This window comes from Pagrus major, chromosome 1, assembly GCF_040436345.1.
Source record: "Pagrus major chromosome 1, Pma_NU_1.0".
NCBI classification, from domain to species: Eukaryota; Metazoa; Chordata; class Actinopteri; order Spariformes; family Sparidae; genus Pagrus; species Pagrus major.
Genome location: NC_133215.1, coordinates 15612986 through 15630179, shown reverse-complemented (window position 1 = coordinate 15630179; position 17194 = coordinate 15612986). Strand labels below are relative to the sequence as shown.

Sequence of the window (17194 nt, the reverse complement as noted above, 5' to 3'; positions counted from 1 at the left end):
AGAGCTGAGATGATGTCTGTGTGCTGGAGGAGGATTTCATAACCTCAACCTGAAGACACAAAGCACCTGCGAAGACTTCAGTGATCTTATGTCTGCTTTCAGTACCGCTCGGGATTCAGATTCTCCAACAGAAACTCCAAACTAGTGACCAGCTGAGAGGATGAGACCAGTTAGCACCAGCAGACAAACACTTACACTGTTTCAATGTGTCTGTGCCTCAATCTGAATATTTTGTGTTCAGTGATGGCTAGTAAATTTACTCAAGTAGTGACATAGAATAGAGACATTATCATTTTTGCCATGTAAAATAAAGGCATCTTAATTTTGCAGTTTCTACAGTGTACCTTGGACTGTTTTTGAAGAAGACTTGCATTCCATAATTTTTTAAATCAAGATTATATTTCACCCATGCAATGAGCCTTTCAGAAGATGGGATAACAACCAAAACATTAGTTGTACTTTACTTGAATACTTCCATTTTTATCAAACATACGGTTGAATGCAGAACAGAGTATTTTATTTTATTCTGTTACAACATTTTATGTAATATAATACAATTATTGAATTAAAATTAATATTATTGCCTGTTTGCTGTCCTGTCCTGCATCATTTTTTTGTAAAACACATGTAACAAACTAAATATTGTTGTAGGAACATTTCTTCTCAACGTCTGATGTGTGAACATGTATGTAGAGAGGCTGTCAACACAGTCAGTCGACCTTGTGTGTGCCAATAAAGCTGATTTTGATTCTGATTACTTAACTTTACAGAGTGGCACCTTTGTTTTTTGTTGAACAAGTTGACTGTTTATGTCATTACAAAAGTGATTTGTTTACATTCATTTGAGGATCTTACTGTATAATAATAATGATGATGATGATAATAATAATAATAATAATAATAATAATAATAATAATAATAATAATAAAGCAGCTTGAGAACAAAAAGTCTGACCTTAAAAAAAAGTGAAGGTGGGTTTATTTAATCAAAATCCACAACAATGTAATAATAGAGTTTCGATTTAATCTAAATGAAGACAAGATTGTGAATGTTAAGCAGCCTCTTGCTGCAGATTTATTAAGATTACCCTTGAAGGTCTGCCCCCACCCCCGACACATCCACACACTCACAACCGCTGTATGTAGATTATAAGAACACCTTTATCTTTTCTAATATTTAAATTTTACAGACTGAGGTAGCAACTTTTGTGATAAGCTGTAACACAGTAATTCATAGGTTAAAGGATAAATTCACTCACTCACATTCATTCACTGTCAGGGGAAGTTTCGTAGTCCACAAAATGCAGCATTCTCTAACGAACTGAAGTAGATGGGGATTTGTTTCAAAATGAAAAAAAACAACTAAAAGAAAACATTAAATGGCTCCATACAAGTCGCCTGGAGTCCCAATCTTAGTCTCAGGAAGCCCAGAGATCCCAGATTGATTTATAAAGATGTTATTTACACTCTCGGACCTAGATTTTGCCTAATTTTATGTTTTTGCAGTTGCTTTAAAACAAGTCCCTATCTGATTCAGTTGTTGAGGAGAACGCTGTTTAGCTGTGAAGCTCCAGAATTCTTTTGTGGACTAAGAAACTTCACCTGCATGGGGGTGAGAAGACTGAATTTTCATTTTTGGGTGAATTTATCCTTTAATGGTGTTTGAACTGCAATAATTGGAGAACTCAGTAGTGGAGTTTGTCAGAAAGCTGGCATCCAATTATGATTTGCTTTACTCTATCTGAACTGGTTCCTCTTGTGTAAACATATCACATATTCAGTACTACACACACAGACTGAGACTTCTTGTGTCTCCTGAGATGCTGTAATCTGAGCTCCTGGGCTGGTTTCTCTCAGGGACTGCCCTTTTCCTCCAACCAAGACACACCGACAAAGCTCAGCCTGTTCATCCCAGGAAGAAACGAGGTGAAAGGTGTTGAACATGAGGACGTCTCTCTGCCACGTCTCGGTAAATATACATTTATAAAAATATACCTTTATAACAATATACATTTAGAATAATCTTTATGATTATGCTCTGTCAAAAATAACTTTATTGTTTGTTGACAAGTCAGGGCATGCAGCGACAGTGAGTCTCTCTTCTCCCTTGATCAACTGAATCAATCAGATAATCCCATCTCACTGATCAGTCGGTCACATGGCCACGCGCAGACTCACCTCCTGCCCCGCTGTATTTAAACCTGAGTGCGTCCATCAGCAGCAGAAGTTCCTGTCAAATCTGTGCTGCTCAGGTTAATGATTGTTTGGTTATCTTGTACTTAGTACTTGAGCGTGGAGTTTGGAGTCTGCCCTCCCCTCCGATAAAACATAATAGGAGAAGCCTGGACTCTCTTTGCCTTTCTTTTTGGCCCTTTGGTGCCTCTTCAGCCGCTGACTCCTTTTTTTCTGTGTCAGTTTTTGACTCTTCTGGCTGCAGAGAGAGGACACACAATGTTAACCCTGGTTGTGTTCTTGCTTTGCACAGCCTCCTGTGTCTCAGCTTCTGCCAAAGGTGAGTTGATGAGTTGTTGTAACTTTTATTATTTCTCATGTGCAGGTATAGTTTGTGGTAGTGGGGTGATTGGGGCTCTACGGGCAGATATATCTTATAATTTGAATGGATTTATTTGGGAGGAGAGGAAATGTGTTGATGAGGCTTTATTTGTTGCTCAAAATGAAGCTTTGCTGTGCTGTGGAAGCTTCTCATCGGGGGAAAAGTTGGGGAATTGTTGATGATCAAACACTGTGGTTTTCAGTCTGGGGTCCAGGGACCAACAAGGGTCCTTGAGTGGGTTGTAGGGCGTCCCAAGCAAAAGGTTGAACAGAATATTTTACATTTTATCACATTTTTGGGAAATTGGGACAACAAGGCAAGAAATAAGGTTGGCCATTTTGAGTCATTGATTTACTTTATCAATCTTTTATTAATCTATTTACTGAGAGATGATTCCTTAAGACACAATCCTGTCATATTTGGGTTCTGTGGTCTAAATTTAATTGTGTAACAGAGACTTTAAAAGTCCTCAAATGAATGAATCCTGTCAGGAATCAATGGCCACAGTGTCACTCTCCTATTCGCTGTCAGTGGAGTAGCTTCAGATAACGCTGCCTGACGACATCACTGATTGATAAGAGTAAAGTCAAAAAAGACAAAACCCAACATTTATCATTTCTGTTGGTGTTTTGCTCCTGATGTTTCCTCAGAATCTCGGCCAGTCAGTCAGTTGTTGACCCAGAATGTGTATTTGTTGAATTCAGCTCTTCGTTCCTCTGTGACCGACCTCTGATGAAATCAAATACTGACACGTCAGGCTGTCTTCCCTCGTGGCCCTAATGTCATCCTGTCTAACGGAAAAGCTTCTCATTAATAGAGCAGAGGAGGGATTTTTATCTTCTCTCATATTGAACACGCCTCGTTCAATGGCTGCTGGATGAATCACCTTAACGCTATCTGACACTATCTTTGTAAAGGAAACAAAAAATGAAAGAGGAGAAGGAGTTTTGTTCAGTGGAAGTTGTTTTTTAATGACACTTTTATGACTTTTATTTTACTAAGTGCACTGAAAAAGAAAATAAAACCAGACAAGGCAGAAAAATGAGAATAAAGGACATGAACATGGAAGAAATGAAAACAATTAAAAGGAATAAGATCAGACACAACAATATGAAAAACAGTATAAATGAGGACAACATGTATAAAGGATGCCTCAGACTCAAGTGTCTTTGTCCATTTGTTACAAACACATTATATTTATAACACTTATTATAATGAATCCAAGACCTTCTTGTCATAAATCACAGCGTGTTTGATGTTTGAAGTATTTTGTCAAAAAAGGTTTAATGCCTCAGGGTTTATTCACCATGTTCAGTATGTTTTATTATTAAAAAGTTACATTATCACTGATAGCAAAACCTTTAAAAGTGTGGTTTGCCTTGAGAGAGTTCCTATGTAGTCTGTCTGTGTGCTAGCAAGAAGCTCTGACATCAACTTTTTCCACAATACATGTTTGCTTGTTGTTTGTCTCAAAAGACACACAGTATGGCCTTAAAACAATATCCTGATATTTTTAGGCTATTTCGCAAGACACAATATACATCTCATTATTTTTAAATCTCCTCAAAACCACTTCATAAATGTTAGGACTGGGTGACAAAATTAGATATCATGATATTTTTGACCAAATACCTCAATATCGACATTGCAGCAATAATGTAGTGATCACTATTGGGACTTTACTTTGAGATTTCTGATCAGTAATGTGGATTTAATGACTAAGTTGGTCTAAAAAAAAAAAAGTATTAGAACAAAAAGTACAGTCTGGTAAGTTCAGAATGTTACATTACTTGACTGTAATGCAACCAGGAAAAGACAACACTAATGACATATCGATATACAACAACTTCCAAAATCTAAGACACTATATCACAATAACAATATAATTTAGATGAATAGCCTAGTCCTAACTTGGTACTTTTAGAGCTTGAACACAACACCACGTGAGAATGTGAATGAAGATGACAGAAAGTTCACTGGGATGCATTACTGTGTCAAGCTGCAGGTTTTAACTAGATATTTACAAGAAAATAAATATTTTTTTTAGTCTATGACTCTGAATGAAAATCCTTGGCAGTAATGTAAAGCACCCTTCTTCACTCGTTTGCTCACCAGCTGTGTTTCCTGTGTTTCTTCAGGTGGTGCTGCTGGACCCCGGCTGAACAACAACCAGCTGTACAAATTCAGCTACACCACCGAGGTGCTGGTGGACAAGGCCCGGGGGTCAAAAGAGGGCAGCGCCGGCTACAAGATCTCCAGCGATGTGGACGTCAACCTCGTCTGGAGAGACCCCAGCAGCAAGGATGACCAACTGATTCAACTGGCGGTACGTCAGTCCAGTCATAGTATAAAGTACATTTACAAAAAGATAGTAAGATTAATCCATATGATATATCTGACTACACACACTTTTGCTCAGATTGGTAGTAAAGCCTGCATGCCTCCTCTTCTTAAGAGTAGATGTTAGTGTGTTTTTGCTCACATGAATTAATCTCTTGTTAACAGATCTCAAACGTGAGGATCGACCCTGCGTCCCATCGATCAGAGAAGAAGAACATCCTCCATGGATCCACAGTTGAAAGTGTGTTGGGCAAGGCCAGACTGGCAGCTCTGACGAAACCTTTCATGGTGCACCTGAAAAATGGAAAGGTAAGAGTATTAGTACTTAACTCAGCTTAACCGCTACTTTAGGTACTTATCATGGACTCTTCTGTACTTAGATCCTTGGTATTAATCAATATGCAATCTAAAGAAAAATGTCCTCATCAGTAGCGCTGCAGGGGTTATTCGATTAGCTGTTTTGCTCATGGATTAATTGTTTCAGTCATTTTTCATGCGAAAATGTCAAATATTTTCTGGTGCCAGCCTCTTAAATGTGAGGAATTTCCTGCTTTTCTTTGTCATTGATAATAGTAAATGAAAAGTCTTTAAATACAATTTATAGATTAATGATTAATCGATTAATTTCTAAAAGAATTGGCTTTGTTGCAGCGAAACTTATCAGTTACTTAAGACTGTTTTCTCTGCACAACCTCACAGTCTCAGGAATTTAGACCTTATTTGACATACTGTCTAAATAAAAACACCTTTTATCATTATTATTTGTGGTAAAAATGAACATATTTTATATTCACTACATGTCATGAATAACAGTGGCAATTCCTTAATCGTAAACATGCGAGAGATTCTTATAAGTAATGATATGAAGTCAGTAGTTTGCTTCCAGCTCTTCCACTGTTGTTGGACTTGGTGAGCTTACCTCCATTGTGCTGGAGTGATGATGCTGGCAGGGGAATTACCAGCCAGCCAGATGTGTGTGTGTAGGTGTGTGTGCAAAGGTCAGCACGTTCAGAAGGTCAATTATTAATGGTGGATAAGGTTCATACTATCTTCATAGTGAGATGAGTCATTGCATCATTACCACATCATTATCACTGTATGCTATCTAACAATGTGTGTAGATTCTTAGATATCTCATTGAAAGACTCATATGACTCCAGTGAGACTATGAGCAAGCGTCAACTATCTCTTCCCACAATATTGCACGTTTTTGATGTCCTGTTGGTCCACATAGAGTAAAGGCCTGGGTATCACTTTCTAAAGGGTTTATAAGCTGTGACTTCAGGTTTCATTAATTGGTTCCTGAATCATTTACTAATGCTACATAGATCATTAATAAGACATACATTTGACTAAAACTCCTTTGACTACTTGGACCTTATGACCATTTAACATTTGAAAGGGGCTGCAGAGAATCTGGAGCCCTCAAAATCAACTCATTAACAAGCTATTAATCATCTTTTCCTGGATTTGAACATTTATAATCGTGTTAATATTACATAAAAAAGTGAAAGTGTGTCCGAGCCACACGACCTCCTCACCACCGTGGTGACCTGGGAGAGAACGGGCCACACAAGATAATTAGCAGCAAAAAAGAAAAGATCAGAATGAAGAGGCATCAGATTTTACAGAAGTACAGATATAAGGAGATAGTAAAACAGAGGAGAGCTAACGAACGATCGGCGCCCAGGGTATGACGACATGTTTGCTGTTCACACAGGTTTCACATAATGCCAGGACTATTATGTTAAGATGCTTCAAAACCATTCTTAATGTAACATGTCAGAAAAGTAGGGTTAGGGTATCTGAAGTGAAGAAAAAGCTGATTTCTGGATGAACAGTGGTTCAGTGTGGAGTAAATGTTGAAAGACAGTGTGAAACCGGATAGCTTATTTATACCGATGGCTGGCTGCGGCAGGAAAAACTACACATAGGAGGAGTGGACAGTCTATTTATGGTGGTCCTGGCTGATGTTGTGACTGAGCGCCACAAATAAATAACATACTGTATAGGAGACAGTGTCGGATGATGTAATCGGCTGCTTTCTCCACTCATGAGCAGGATGCACAGTCCTCCATTGAGCCTCGTTGGAAAACTCTGTGGTGTGATATGATATTTCCCAAGATGAGCTAAGCTTATTTGACTGATTGTTTTAATATGACAGCAGTAAACATAAGACTGACTCATCTTTCATGGTGGCCATTGCTGTGCACTGACGTGTATTCAGGATATAATTAGAGGAAATAAACTGCATGCCAGGTTGAGGTGTTCTTTTTAAACATTTAAAGTGCTAACACCAAAGCATTCTGGCTCTGTTCTTGATGTGCACTTCAAAGAATATATTTTATTTCTGCGTGTAATGTAAATAGTCTCTGATGTCATCACCATGCACACATGGAAAACTGACACCCTGAAACTCTTTGAGCTGCATACAGTACAATCATGTGGGTCGTTTGGCTCATCAGCTGCTTTATCCGCCTTGGTATCCATTGTTCACAAGCATTGTTTAACAAGTTGCTTTCTTTTTCCGTATCTGCTGTAGGCAAAAGCATTTTACTCCTACTGGGCCGAACCTGCAACCATCAAGAACATTAAAAGAGGGCTGGCCAGCTTACTGCAAGTACAGCTCAAGACTGGGAAGGTTGTAGAGGTAAATGGCGTGAAAAAACTCCCATTACATTTATTCATGTAGTATTTTGTTATATGCTGCTAATGTGACAAACTTGATGTGTGGGAACAGAATGACGTGTCTGGAAGGTGCACAGTTGAGTACAAAGCAGCCCAAGGTCAAGTGACGAGAACCAAGATCCTGGAGACGTGTAAGACTGCAGAGAGCGGATTCACCACGCACAGTCAGGTATGTCGACATCCAGACCAGCCCACCGTGCTGAAATATGAACGTTACTAAATCACTGATGAATCATGCTTCGATGTGTCCTCTTTCAGGTCTTGGGCGTGAGCAAGAAGTCCAGTTCTGTTACAGTGTTCACGCTTGAAGATGGTTTCATCCGCTCGGCCGTGGCTGAAGAGACACACTCACTGGCCGTCAACTCCCGCAGATCCGCTGCAGCTAAAGTCGTGTCCAGGTACAGTAAATGCCTTAGCAAAGAATGAATGCATGCTGCCATTTCTTTTACAGGCGCACTCTAAATTCAAAATGTTCTTCTCAGGCAAACCCTCACATTGGCCGGGACAGAGGCTGGACCACTGGAGGCTGCTGGGAAAGATGTGACTGGGGTTGTCAAGTCAATCGATGCCAAATTTGCTGCCGTTGGTATTGTGGCGGAGAAGGTCAAATCCAAGTGCAAGGGATGTCCATCAGTGAGTACCTGTTCACTTTTATTACATTTTTTGCCTTGACATTATGTACATACATTCATGGTCTCCAGAGGATAAATCCTGATGACTTTGGTGATCCCCTGGCTTTTCTTCTGGCACCATGAGGTTGAATTTTGTTGTTTTAAGTGAAATGTCTTGTCTCAACTATCAGATGGATGTTAATGGTGTCTATTCTGGGCTGAGACCCATCCTCCATCCAAGTTTCATGGAAATCTATTCAGTAGTTTTTGTGTAATCCTGCTGACAAACACACCAATCAACCAGCCAACAAACTTACAGTAGATGGGTGAAAATCTGCTTGATATATTTAGAAAGTGCTAACTTGTATCCATGAACTTGTACAAGTTCTTATTTCTATGAAGCAGGTTAGGAAAACACGTGCAATCCAACATTTCTCATACAGGTTCATAAAGATCCCTACACTTATTGAATCAGTACAGCTCACATTTCTGAGTAAGAAGGTCTGGGTTGAGTCATTATTACAAAACTGATCCAAATAACACTGTATTAGTAAACAGATACGGTATATTTTTGTACAGTAATTACTAACTGAAGACGATCTGTCTCCTAATCCCCTCTCCCCTGTGTTTCCCTCGTAGCTTTTCGAACATTGGCAGGCTCAACAGAAGCAGCTGGAGCCAGCGAGCCTGTCCAAAGCCACGGCTCCTCGCAGCTTCCTGGCCCTCATCCAGAGCATTAGGAAGGCGTCCAAGGACGAGATCCTCAAAGTGCTGAAGAGTGCCAGCAAGACATCTCTGTAAACAGGCTCCTCCTTCTTCCCTACATCTTAATTTACCTACTGGCTCCATCACTCTGCTGGTTCTTTGAATTACTCTTAACTTTTAAGGTTGTGACTATCAGGATCAAATCCCTCACCACCGTTGTATTATTTTCTTTCTGCTGGGTTCAGACCTCAGGTGGTGGATGCTGTGACCTCCTCCCAGACCGAAGCATCTCTGGACGCCATGCTTGAATTCCTTAACTTCACAGATGCCAAAGGTTTGGTTCTGCAGGAGAGGTTTCTCTATGCATGTGGCTTCGCTTCACATCCCAATGAGAGGATGCTCCAGGCTCTGCTGGTAAGATTATAACAGAACCGGCAACTTTTCTTCCTTAATAAAGGAAAGAGTAAGACCTGCCATCAGCTAGTACGTATCAGTAATTTATGTGAGGAAAAGGTGCTTCACCTGCACCGACTGTAATTTCAGTTCATTAGTATAAAATTTAATTCCCCAAAATAACCAAGATGTGAAGTAAATGCTGCCTTTTTCTTGAACTTTGTTTGACTTTGTTTGGGCTGAACTAACACAATTCATATCAGTGGTCTCTTCATAAATTACTTTATATGTAAAATATTGCTTTCTGCCCACAGAATATTTTCTATTTTAAATAATATGCCTAATTGTTGAATGTTTTGTGTGGATTATAATGAGAAGTGTTTCCTTTTCAGGATATTTCAAAGGGAAAGTTCGGCAGCACTGACATTAAAGAGTCTGTGGTGATCATAATGGGAGCCCTGGTCCATAAACTGTGTCAGAAAGGAGGTTGTGACTTACCGGTAAGTATCAAAGAATACAATTAATGTAAAGTTACACAAACATGTAGTGGCTGTTTTAATGCGAAACATGTCAAAATGTCAGAAAACATACAATACTCTGGAAATTGAGCTGAATTTGAGCTGACTGATGACCTTCTGCTGTATATTTACCTCCCAGGCGGTGGTGCAGGCTAAGAAGCTGATTTTAGCCGGCCCTGACAGCACACAGGTGGAGTCCGAGGTCCAGATGTACCTTCTGGCTCTGAAGAACTCGATGCTTGCCGAGGCCATTCCCATCTTCACCAAATACGCAGAGTCAGAGGTGGGAGCTTACAGCACCATCGCCCTCACAGCTCTGCAGAGATACGACGTCAAGCTCATGACCGATGAGGTAAGCCGTAATGTACATAACACTTCATTTGAACTGATGCTCTGTGGAGCTGATTAAAAGAATCTGAAACCAAATATTTATGTCATTTGTAGGTTAAGCAGACAGTGAACAGGGTTTACCACCAGAATCGACGGATCTATGAGAAAAACGTGAGAGCTGCCGCCGCTGACGTCATCCTCAGTAGCAACCCTTCATACATAGAGGTCAAAAATCTGCTGCTGTCTATTGGAAACCTGCCTCATGAGATGAACAAGTACATGCTGTCCAAGATCCAGGACATCGTCCGCTTCCAGCTGCCTGCCAGGTTTGTCATGGACCAACAGAAATGACTTTTCCTTCTAAACTTCTTAGTCAAACACTCACAACAAGGAGTATTTTGTGTAACATTAATATTCATATGCAGCCATTTATTGAAAAATATTTGTTTTTCATTTTTCAGCAAAGTTATACAACAAGCTATGAAGGACATGAATTCCCACAACTATGACCGTTTCTCAAAAGTTGGGTCATCGTCTGCGTACTCAGGATTCATGGCACGTGAGTAAACAAGCCTCATGCCTGAAGTAATTTGCACAATAGCTTGTTGAATCTGAGATGTTACTGAGAAAAAAAATTACATCAACCCACTAAAACATCAACAAAGACACTGCACATTTTAGTCACGTGCATGTTAATGTTATGTGTTGACTGAGTACTTTAAAATCCTCATTCCTGCAGAATCTGCCGATGTGACCTCCACATACAGTTTGGACATCCTGTATTCAGGCTCTGGGATCTTGAGGAGAAGCAACATGAACATTTACGGTGCTAGTAAAGGAGCGATGCTACATGGACTACAGGTAAGGAAACCACACGATGAAGTGAATTATTGTAATATATATAAAACAATCTTTGCAAGACTGTTGCAGGAAGAGGAATTTAGACGTTTTTATATGTTTAACTTAACATAAAGTACTTTGGATCACCCTTTGTCTGAAATGTGCTATACAAATACACTTGCCTCCCCTTTCATTATGAATTATGTTGTTGTTTGAAATGTAAGAACAAATAATCATAAAACTGCAATTTATTTCTAACTCCTTCTTATCTTCCAGGTTGCGATTGAAGCCCAGGGTCTGGAGTCACTGATTGCTGCCACACCAGATGAGGGAGAGGGAGACCTGGAGTCGTTTGCTGGGATGTCAGCTTTGCTCTTTGACGTCCAGCTGCGGCCCGTCACCTTCTTCAAGGGTTACAGCGACCTCATGTCCAAAATGTTCTCCATGACCGGGGAGCCCATGAATGTGGTGAAGGGACTGATCCTGCTGACTGACCATTCTGAGGTAATAAATTACTACTGTTTTCAACGTCAGTGCCACATTGACACCACACCTTAAAGCAACATTATGTAGAAATTGGCTTTCTGTGCGATTTGGCACCCCCCCCCCCACAGCTTCTGAGTGCAACACCACTGTTGTAAATACAAATCCCAGGTCTGTAACAATTTGTCAGACGTAATGTAGGTGCTGACTACAAACAAAACTCATTACATCATAACAATGTTATGTGTTGAAACAAGTGATGGGGGCAGAGTGGCTGAGAAAGAGACACCATTCATACTATTACAAGTCACTGTACCATCAAAATGATTTTGAAGCTGTTATTTTAATGTATTATTCTTAAATTACAGGCTGACAACAGTTGCATGTGTACAAGAATGATTAAATCATTGATCATTTGTGAAAACAGCTTGAAAAGACTTACTGTACTTAAACTACAGCTGCAAACCAGAAGAAGTGTGATGTGCCGCTACTTTATATTGCCACAAAAGGACTTGTTTACTTGGTCAGATGCATACAGTCTGTGAACACAGCCACAGATAGCGAGTGACTCAAGTTTATAACGTCAGTCGTTAAGCCTAGTGAGTGTGAAAACGGTCTAAATGTGAACAGCTGACACGAGGATTTAGCATTTATTAGGCCTTATACAGTTGCTACTTTGAAAGTGCTTTGACAGTTTATGAAACGTATGCTTCATGACAAAGGAAGTGTTAATCATGAGACACAACCAAGTCTTTACATGTGTTTTTTTTTTCTTCTTCTTTCCTGCTCCTCTCCGGTCCTCCAGGTGATCACACTGCAGTCTGGTCTGAAAGCCAATGCAGAGTTCCAGGGAGGGTTAGCCATCGACATCTCTGGAGGCATGGAGATCAGTCTGTGGTACAGGGAGTCCAAGACCAGCGTCGACAACAGGTACAGCCCAGAGACAATACACTAAAACAGCTGCTGCAGGTGTTTTTGTCCTGTAGCTAATTTGGGGCATCAGCAGAGCTTTTACATAAGTGTCATGTATATAGGTCACAGCCTCACGTACAACCAAGGAGTGATACATTATCTCACTGTTTGTGAAGTACTGTATGTACTGTATGATGTAATACACTCGCAGGGCAAAGGCTGTTGCGAAAGGCAGATAATTCTTAGAAAACAACCTTTGTGACATAAAGGAAAGTCGTTCCAGACGTCCGAGCAGTGTCAACGCACTGCAAATAGATTTCTGTTGATGTTAGATTCATGTGAACTTTAGATGGTCTATAAGTGTTGTCTGATTCATTTGTTCCACCGCTGCGCTGGACACGCTCCAGCATTGTGCCTCACGCATGTCTCATTTTCAGGTTTGTGTGGCCATGATGTCAGGTCTGTCTGGTTCGCTATTTTAAAACATTACAGTCGACGCGCAACAGTAGCTGCTGAAAATGGAGAACATCATCATGCTCGTATTAGTTAGCTTGCGGCATCTGGTGATGAAACAGGATTTAAAGTCCAATGCCACAGATTTGTAACATTCAGGTACAGTGGGATTATCCTGTGCAAAACAGGGCTGCATATGAACCTCAGTACTTTTTAAAGTGGAAATAGACAACTTATCTGCTTTAACTTATCATTCTGAAATAATTTCACTATGCTATTCGGCCTGAAGGTCGCGTTACAGCACAAAATAAGTGTGTCTGCCATTACACAACCAAAACAGGAAGAAGCATTGTTTTCCCTGGTCGCTATCCCCAGGTAACAGTGAAACTCTACATTGAAAAAGAAAAAAAACCCACTGATGGCAAAGAAGGAAATCATGGAGAGAGAAACCGAGTTAGAACAAGAGTTAACGGACGGGCATTCACTCAAATGGACAGCACCGGTGTTGTGTCAAAGTCTGTTCCCCTCTTGATATGTGTTTCCCCTCACCACTGGGACTTGCAATGGTTCAAAACCGGCACTCTTTCTACTAGATCAGTAAGTAACAAAACTTGCCAATTTATTAATACAACCAGTGTTAACGCCTTTTCATAGCGATGAGATTGGGGTTTCAAGGTGATTCTTACGGTTGTTTTTTGCTTTTATCAGCTGCTAGGCTGCCAGCAGTAGCCATGTTGCTTACGCAGGGAAACGCTAGGAGGGGGGAAGTTGAAAAGTTGTCTATTTCTGTAGACAAGTAGTACCAACCTCATTGTGTCCATGACAGTAAAGTCAAGACACAAAAGTTCACACTGAATTAAGCAGGATTCTTCATCCTGTTCGCTTGCTTTTCTAATTTGAGAAGTCTTACTATTTTGCAGAATATATTTTTACTTAAAGCGGAAATAGATAACTTTTCAACTTCCCCCCTCCTAGCATTTCCCTGTGATATTGCTGTTAGCAACATGACTACTGCTAGCAGCCTGGCTAGTGTCCAAAGACAAAAAACAGCTGTAAGAATCCCTATTTGACCCAGAAATCCTGATCTCAGTGGCAGGAAACGTTGGTGGTAAGCAAAACAACTTTGTTTAAAGTAAGACCAGAACTCTGGTTTTGTTCTGAGACTCTAGCCTGCCCTAGCGTCGTTAAAACACTTAGTGACACATTTAATCTACAGCTCTATATGTACATTTCCACTATGACTTACAAAATATGGAAAAGAACAAGGGCGGAGAGAGACCTACTACCTCTTTTGAAACAGCATCATGGGGAACAAAAATATGTTTTTTATATCTGTTTTGGGATTTTCTTCCTTCCTTTTTTTCGTGACTGTTAAGGGTCACATCTTGAATTCGGTCTTCAGGATGATTTGACCCATGTGTGGAGGGGAATGGCAGAGGCAGGTGAATGGATCAGCATAGTTGTCCACATCGTCCACTCTGATAATAGACTGGCAGGCTATCTATAGAAGCAGAACAAACCACACTGGCATCTTTGCCAAGGCATGTCTCCGCGGGCAAAGTTACAGAGGTTGGATGTTCAACTAGTTGGCACACACACTACGATTTGAAACATAAGGGGAAGTTGTTACATGGTAGTTAAACTGAACTTATTGGTGTGTGAGCTATACTGTGCGTTTGAGCCCCTGATACAAACTGCATGATACAAATACACATAAAAAAAGGTCAATTCACATAGTGGTTATGACAAGGCTAAAGAGCATAATCGTTTCCTTACTGGCTGGAAACTGTCCGTTATAATTGTATGTTTAACATGATTTATTTCATCTTTTGGTAAGTGGGTTTGGTGTTCGATACTGACCTGTTAGATATCACAATATAGAAAAGTATGGATTCCTACAATAATAACAATTTTCCTTTTTTTTTTACCCATTCACCCCACAAATGTGAATTTACAAACCCATGTTTATAATATGTGGAACACATCTTAAAAGTGAAAAATTCACGAATAGTCATGTGTCTTTGGGACATTTCGTATGTAATAAGTTCACATGACTTACACGTGATTTTCACATGTGAAATGTAAGACATTATATGTATAATCAACAAGTTTAACAAGTAATATTGTATTAGTAACTCCATTTCACAGGTGTTATATTGACATGAAATTAAACTCAAAATGTTTTGGGGCCATTTACCATGTAAAAATAATGGTATTTTTTATGATTAAATAATGAAATGTAATATCTAAAATGTAAACTATAAGACATCACATGTAAAAACAACAAAATTCACATGGAATATCACATGTATAACTCCATTTCACATGTGATGAACTGAAATGAAAGCAAAATAACAAGATAATAACATTTTGGACATATGAAATGAAATGATTTTGATGATTTTCAGGGGAGCGTTGGTGGTCACTGGAAACGTTACAGTGGACATGGACTTCATGAGAGCGGGTGTGGAGGTCAGCTTTGAAACAGAGGCATCACTGGACTTCATCACCACTGTCCAGTTTTCCGAATATCCCTTCCTGGTGTGCATGCAGATGGACAAAGCTACCTTTCCCTTCAGGTATTATGAGAGTCTTCCTCGAAAGAAAAGGATTCAACACTATTTGGGGTTTTATTGTTAAATCAGCGTATACCAAACCTAATTCCTTGATTTTTTCGCTTTCAGTGAGCACCTGACCAAGTATGAGAGCTTGTCATCGGGGAAGAGCGTTTTGTCGCACAAGAGCAAGAAGCAGCTCGTCCCTGGCTCTGAATTCCCTCTTCACCAGGAGAACTCAAACATGTGCAAGAAGGTTTTTGACTCCAGCTGGTAGAGGAGACATCATAAACCATCCAGGAACGAGTCGTCATTCTTATTGTCACACAAAGAGGGTTTATTGTATTCAGGGACAGCTATCACACCTCAGCCTCACGTCAGTGAAAGACTGTAGAGAGAAAAGTGGTGAATATTTTTTTCTGTTTTTTTTTTTTCTAACAACACATGCAGTGTTTACATGCCTGTGAGTATTTAAGTCATTTTAATTTGACATTTTGTTTTGAAATCAGGAATTCTTGAATTGTCTTTTTATGGATTTCCTTGAAGATTTATTTATGATGGGCACGCGCAGGATGTATGTTTTATTTGATAGGTGATACTCCACTGAAAAATACCACTGCAATTTTCCCAACACAGTTATAGTAAAGATGTACATGTAAATATCACACTGGAGACAGTGGACTAACTTCCCCCTTTAATAGAAACGCTCCTCTCTGTCAACATTCCTGTTTTTTTAATTAAATGTGTTTACTAAGGAGCAGCAGTTTATTGTTTTATGTCACTGTTCCCACACTTGAAATAACTTATTAAGCAAAGTAATATTAATTAATTCAATTTTTAAGTAATTATTTTTGGTGATGTTTAATATTTCTTACAGAAACTACGAGTGTTCATTGTGTTTACCTTGTTTTTGCAAGATTTAAGTTGGAAATTGAATCAACAAAAATGAATCCATCAATACTTGAATATATTTTTTGTACGTGGGTGTAATTGTTCTGTTTGTCCGAAAACATTTTGGTAGTTTGAAGATTTTTGAGCTACTTTGAACTTGTGTTTCCATGTTAAGGGAGCAGATTGTTAGATCTGTAATTGGCTGACAATAAATGTGCACTGGAAACACTTTTGACTCGGTTTATGGATTTAGATTCAACAAAAAATTGTATATACACATTTTTACTATATACACAACAGACCTAGATTGACCCGCTGGGGGTAGAATTACACTGTGGGGCTCCTTTCACCTTTTAAGGGGCACTCCACTAATTTTACATGTCACTTAATGTCTGAGAAAGACAACACCTTACTTTAGCTTAAAGACTACAAATTTACATTTCAGATGGATCATAACATACTTTGATAAATTCAAAAGTGAGATGATCTCAGCCTCTGCTGGTTTGATACTGACCATTCTTTATTCTGCATATGAGCCCTCCAAATTTATGAAAGTACAACACAAATTTTCAAGAATGCTCATCACGCTCGTCACAAAAACACATGGCATATTCATAATATTTTGCTTGTGACTAACTGGTCCTCTCATTCTGGGATACTGTCCTGTCGTGTGTCCACAGTGTGTCATTTAGTTTGGGGACATTTGATAAACACAAATGTATTGGGTATATGCATGATGTAATTAACATAAGACCACAAGACAAGACCTCAACATAGGTAAAGATAAAGAAGCTACCTCAAGGCCCTTATTTTGCTGGGGTGCCACATGGCTTTCAGGGACCCTGAAAGTCTGCTGATTATAATGTATGGTGCAACATGGCTGCTATAGGCTGCATTATTGCTTGGCCAACAAAATCTCTGT

General features: G+C 39.5%; 1 protein-coding gene across 1 annotated transcript; it reads left to right on the top strand.

The window, feature by feature from the left end:
- The first annotated feature begins 2357 nt into the window (after positions 1 to 2357).
- Positions 2358 to 16500, top strand: mttp (microsomal triglyceride transfer protein). Its single transcript, XM_073466172.1, has 18 exons — positions 2358 to 2511; positions 4692 to 4879; positions 5059 to 5202; positions 7436 to 7543; positions 7634 to 7750; positions 7840 to 7979; positions 8064 to 8214; positions 8832 to 8989; positions 9143 to 9311; positions 9683 to 9790; positions 9948 to 10160; positions 10253 to 10464; positions 10600 to 10697; positions 10878 to 10999; positions 11255 to 11482; positions 12267 to 12391; positions 15235 to 15405; positions 15511 to 16500. Exons 1-18 carry the CDS (start codon positions 2451 to 2453, stop codon positions 15656 to 15658), a joined length of 2661 nt encoding a protein of 886 aa, XP_073322273.1. The 5' UTR covers positions 2358 to 2450; the 3' UTR covers positions 15659 to 16500.
- Positions 16501 to 17194: the final 694 nt, after the last annotated feature.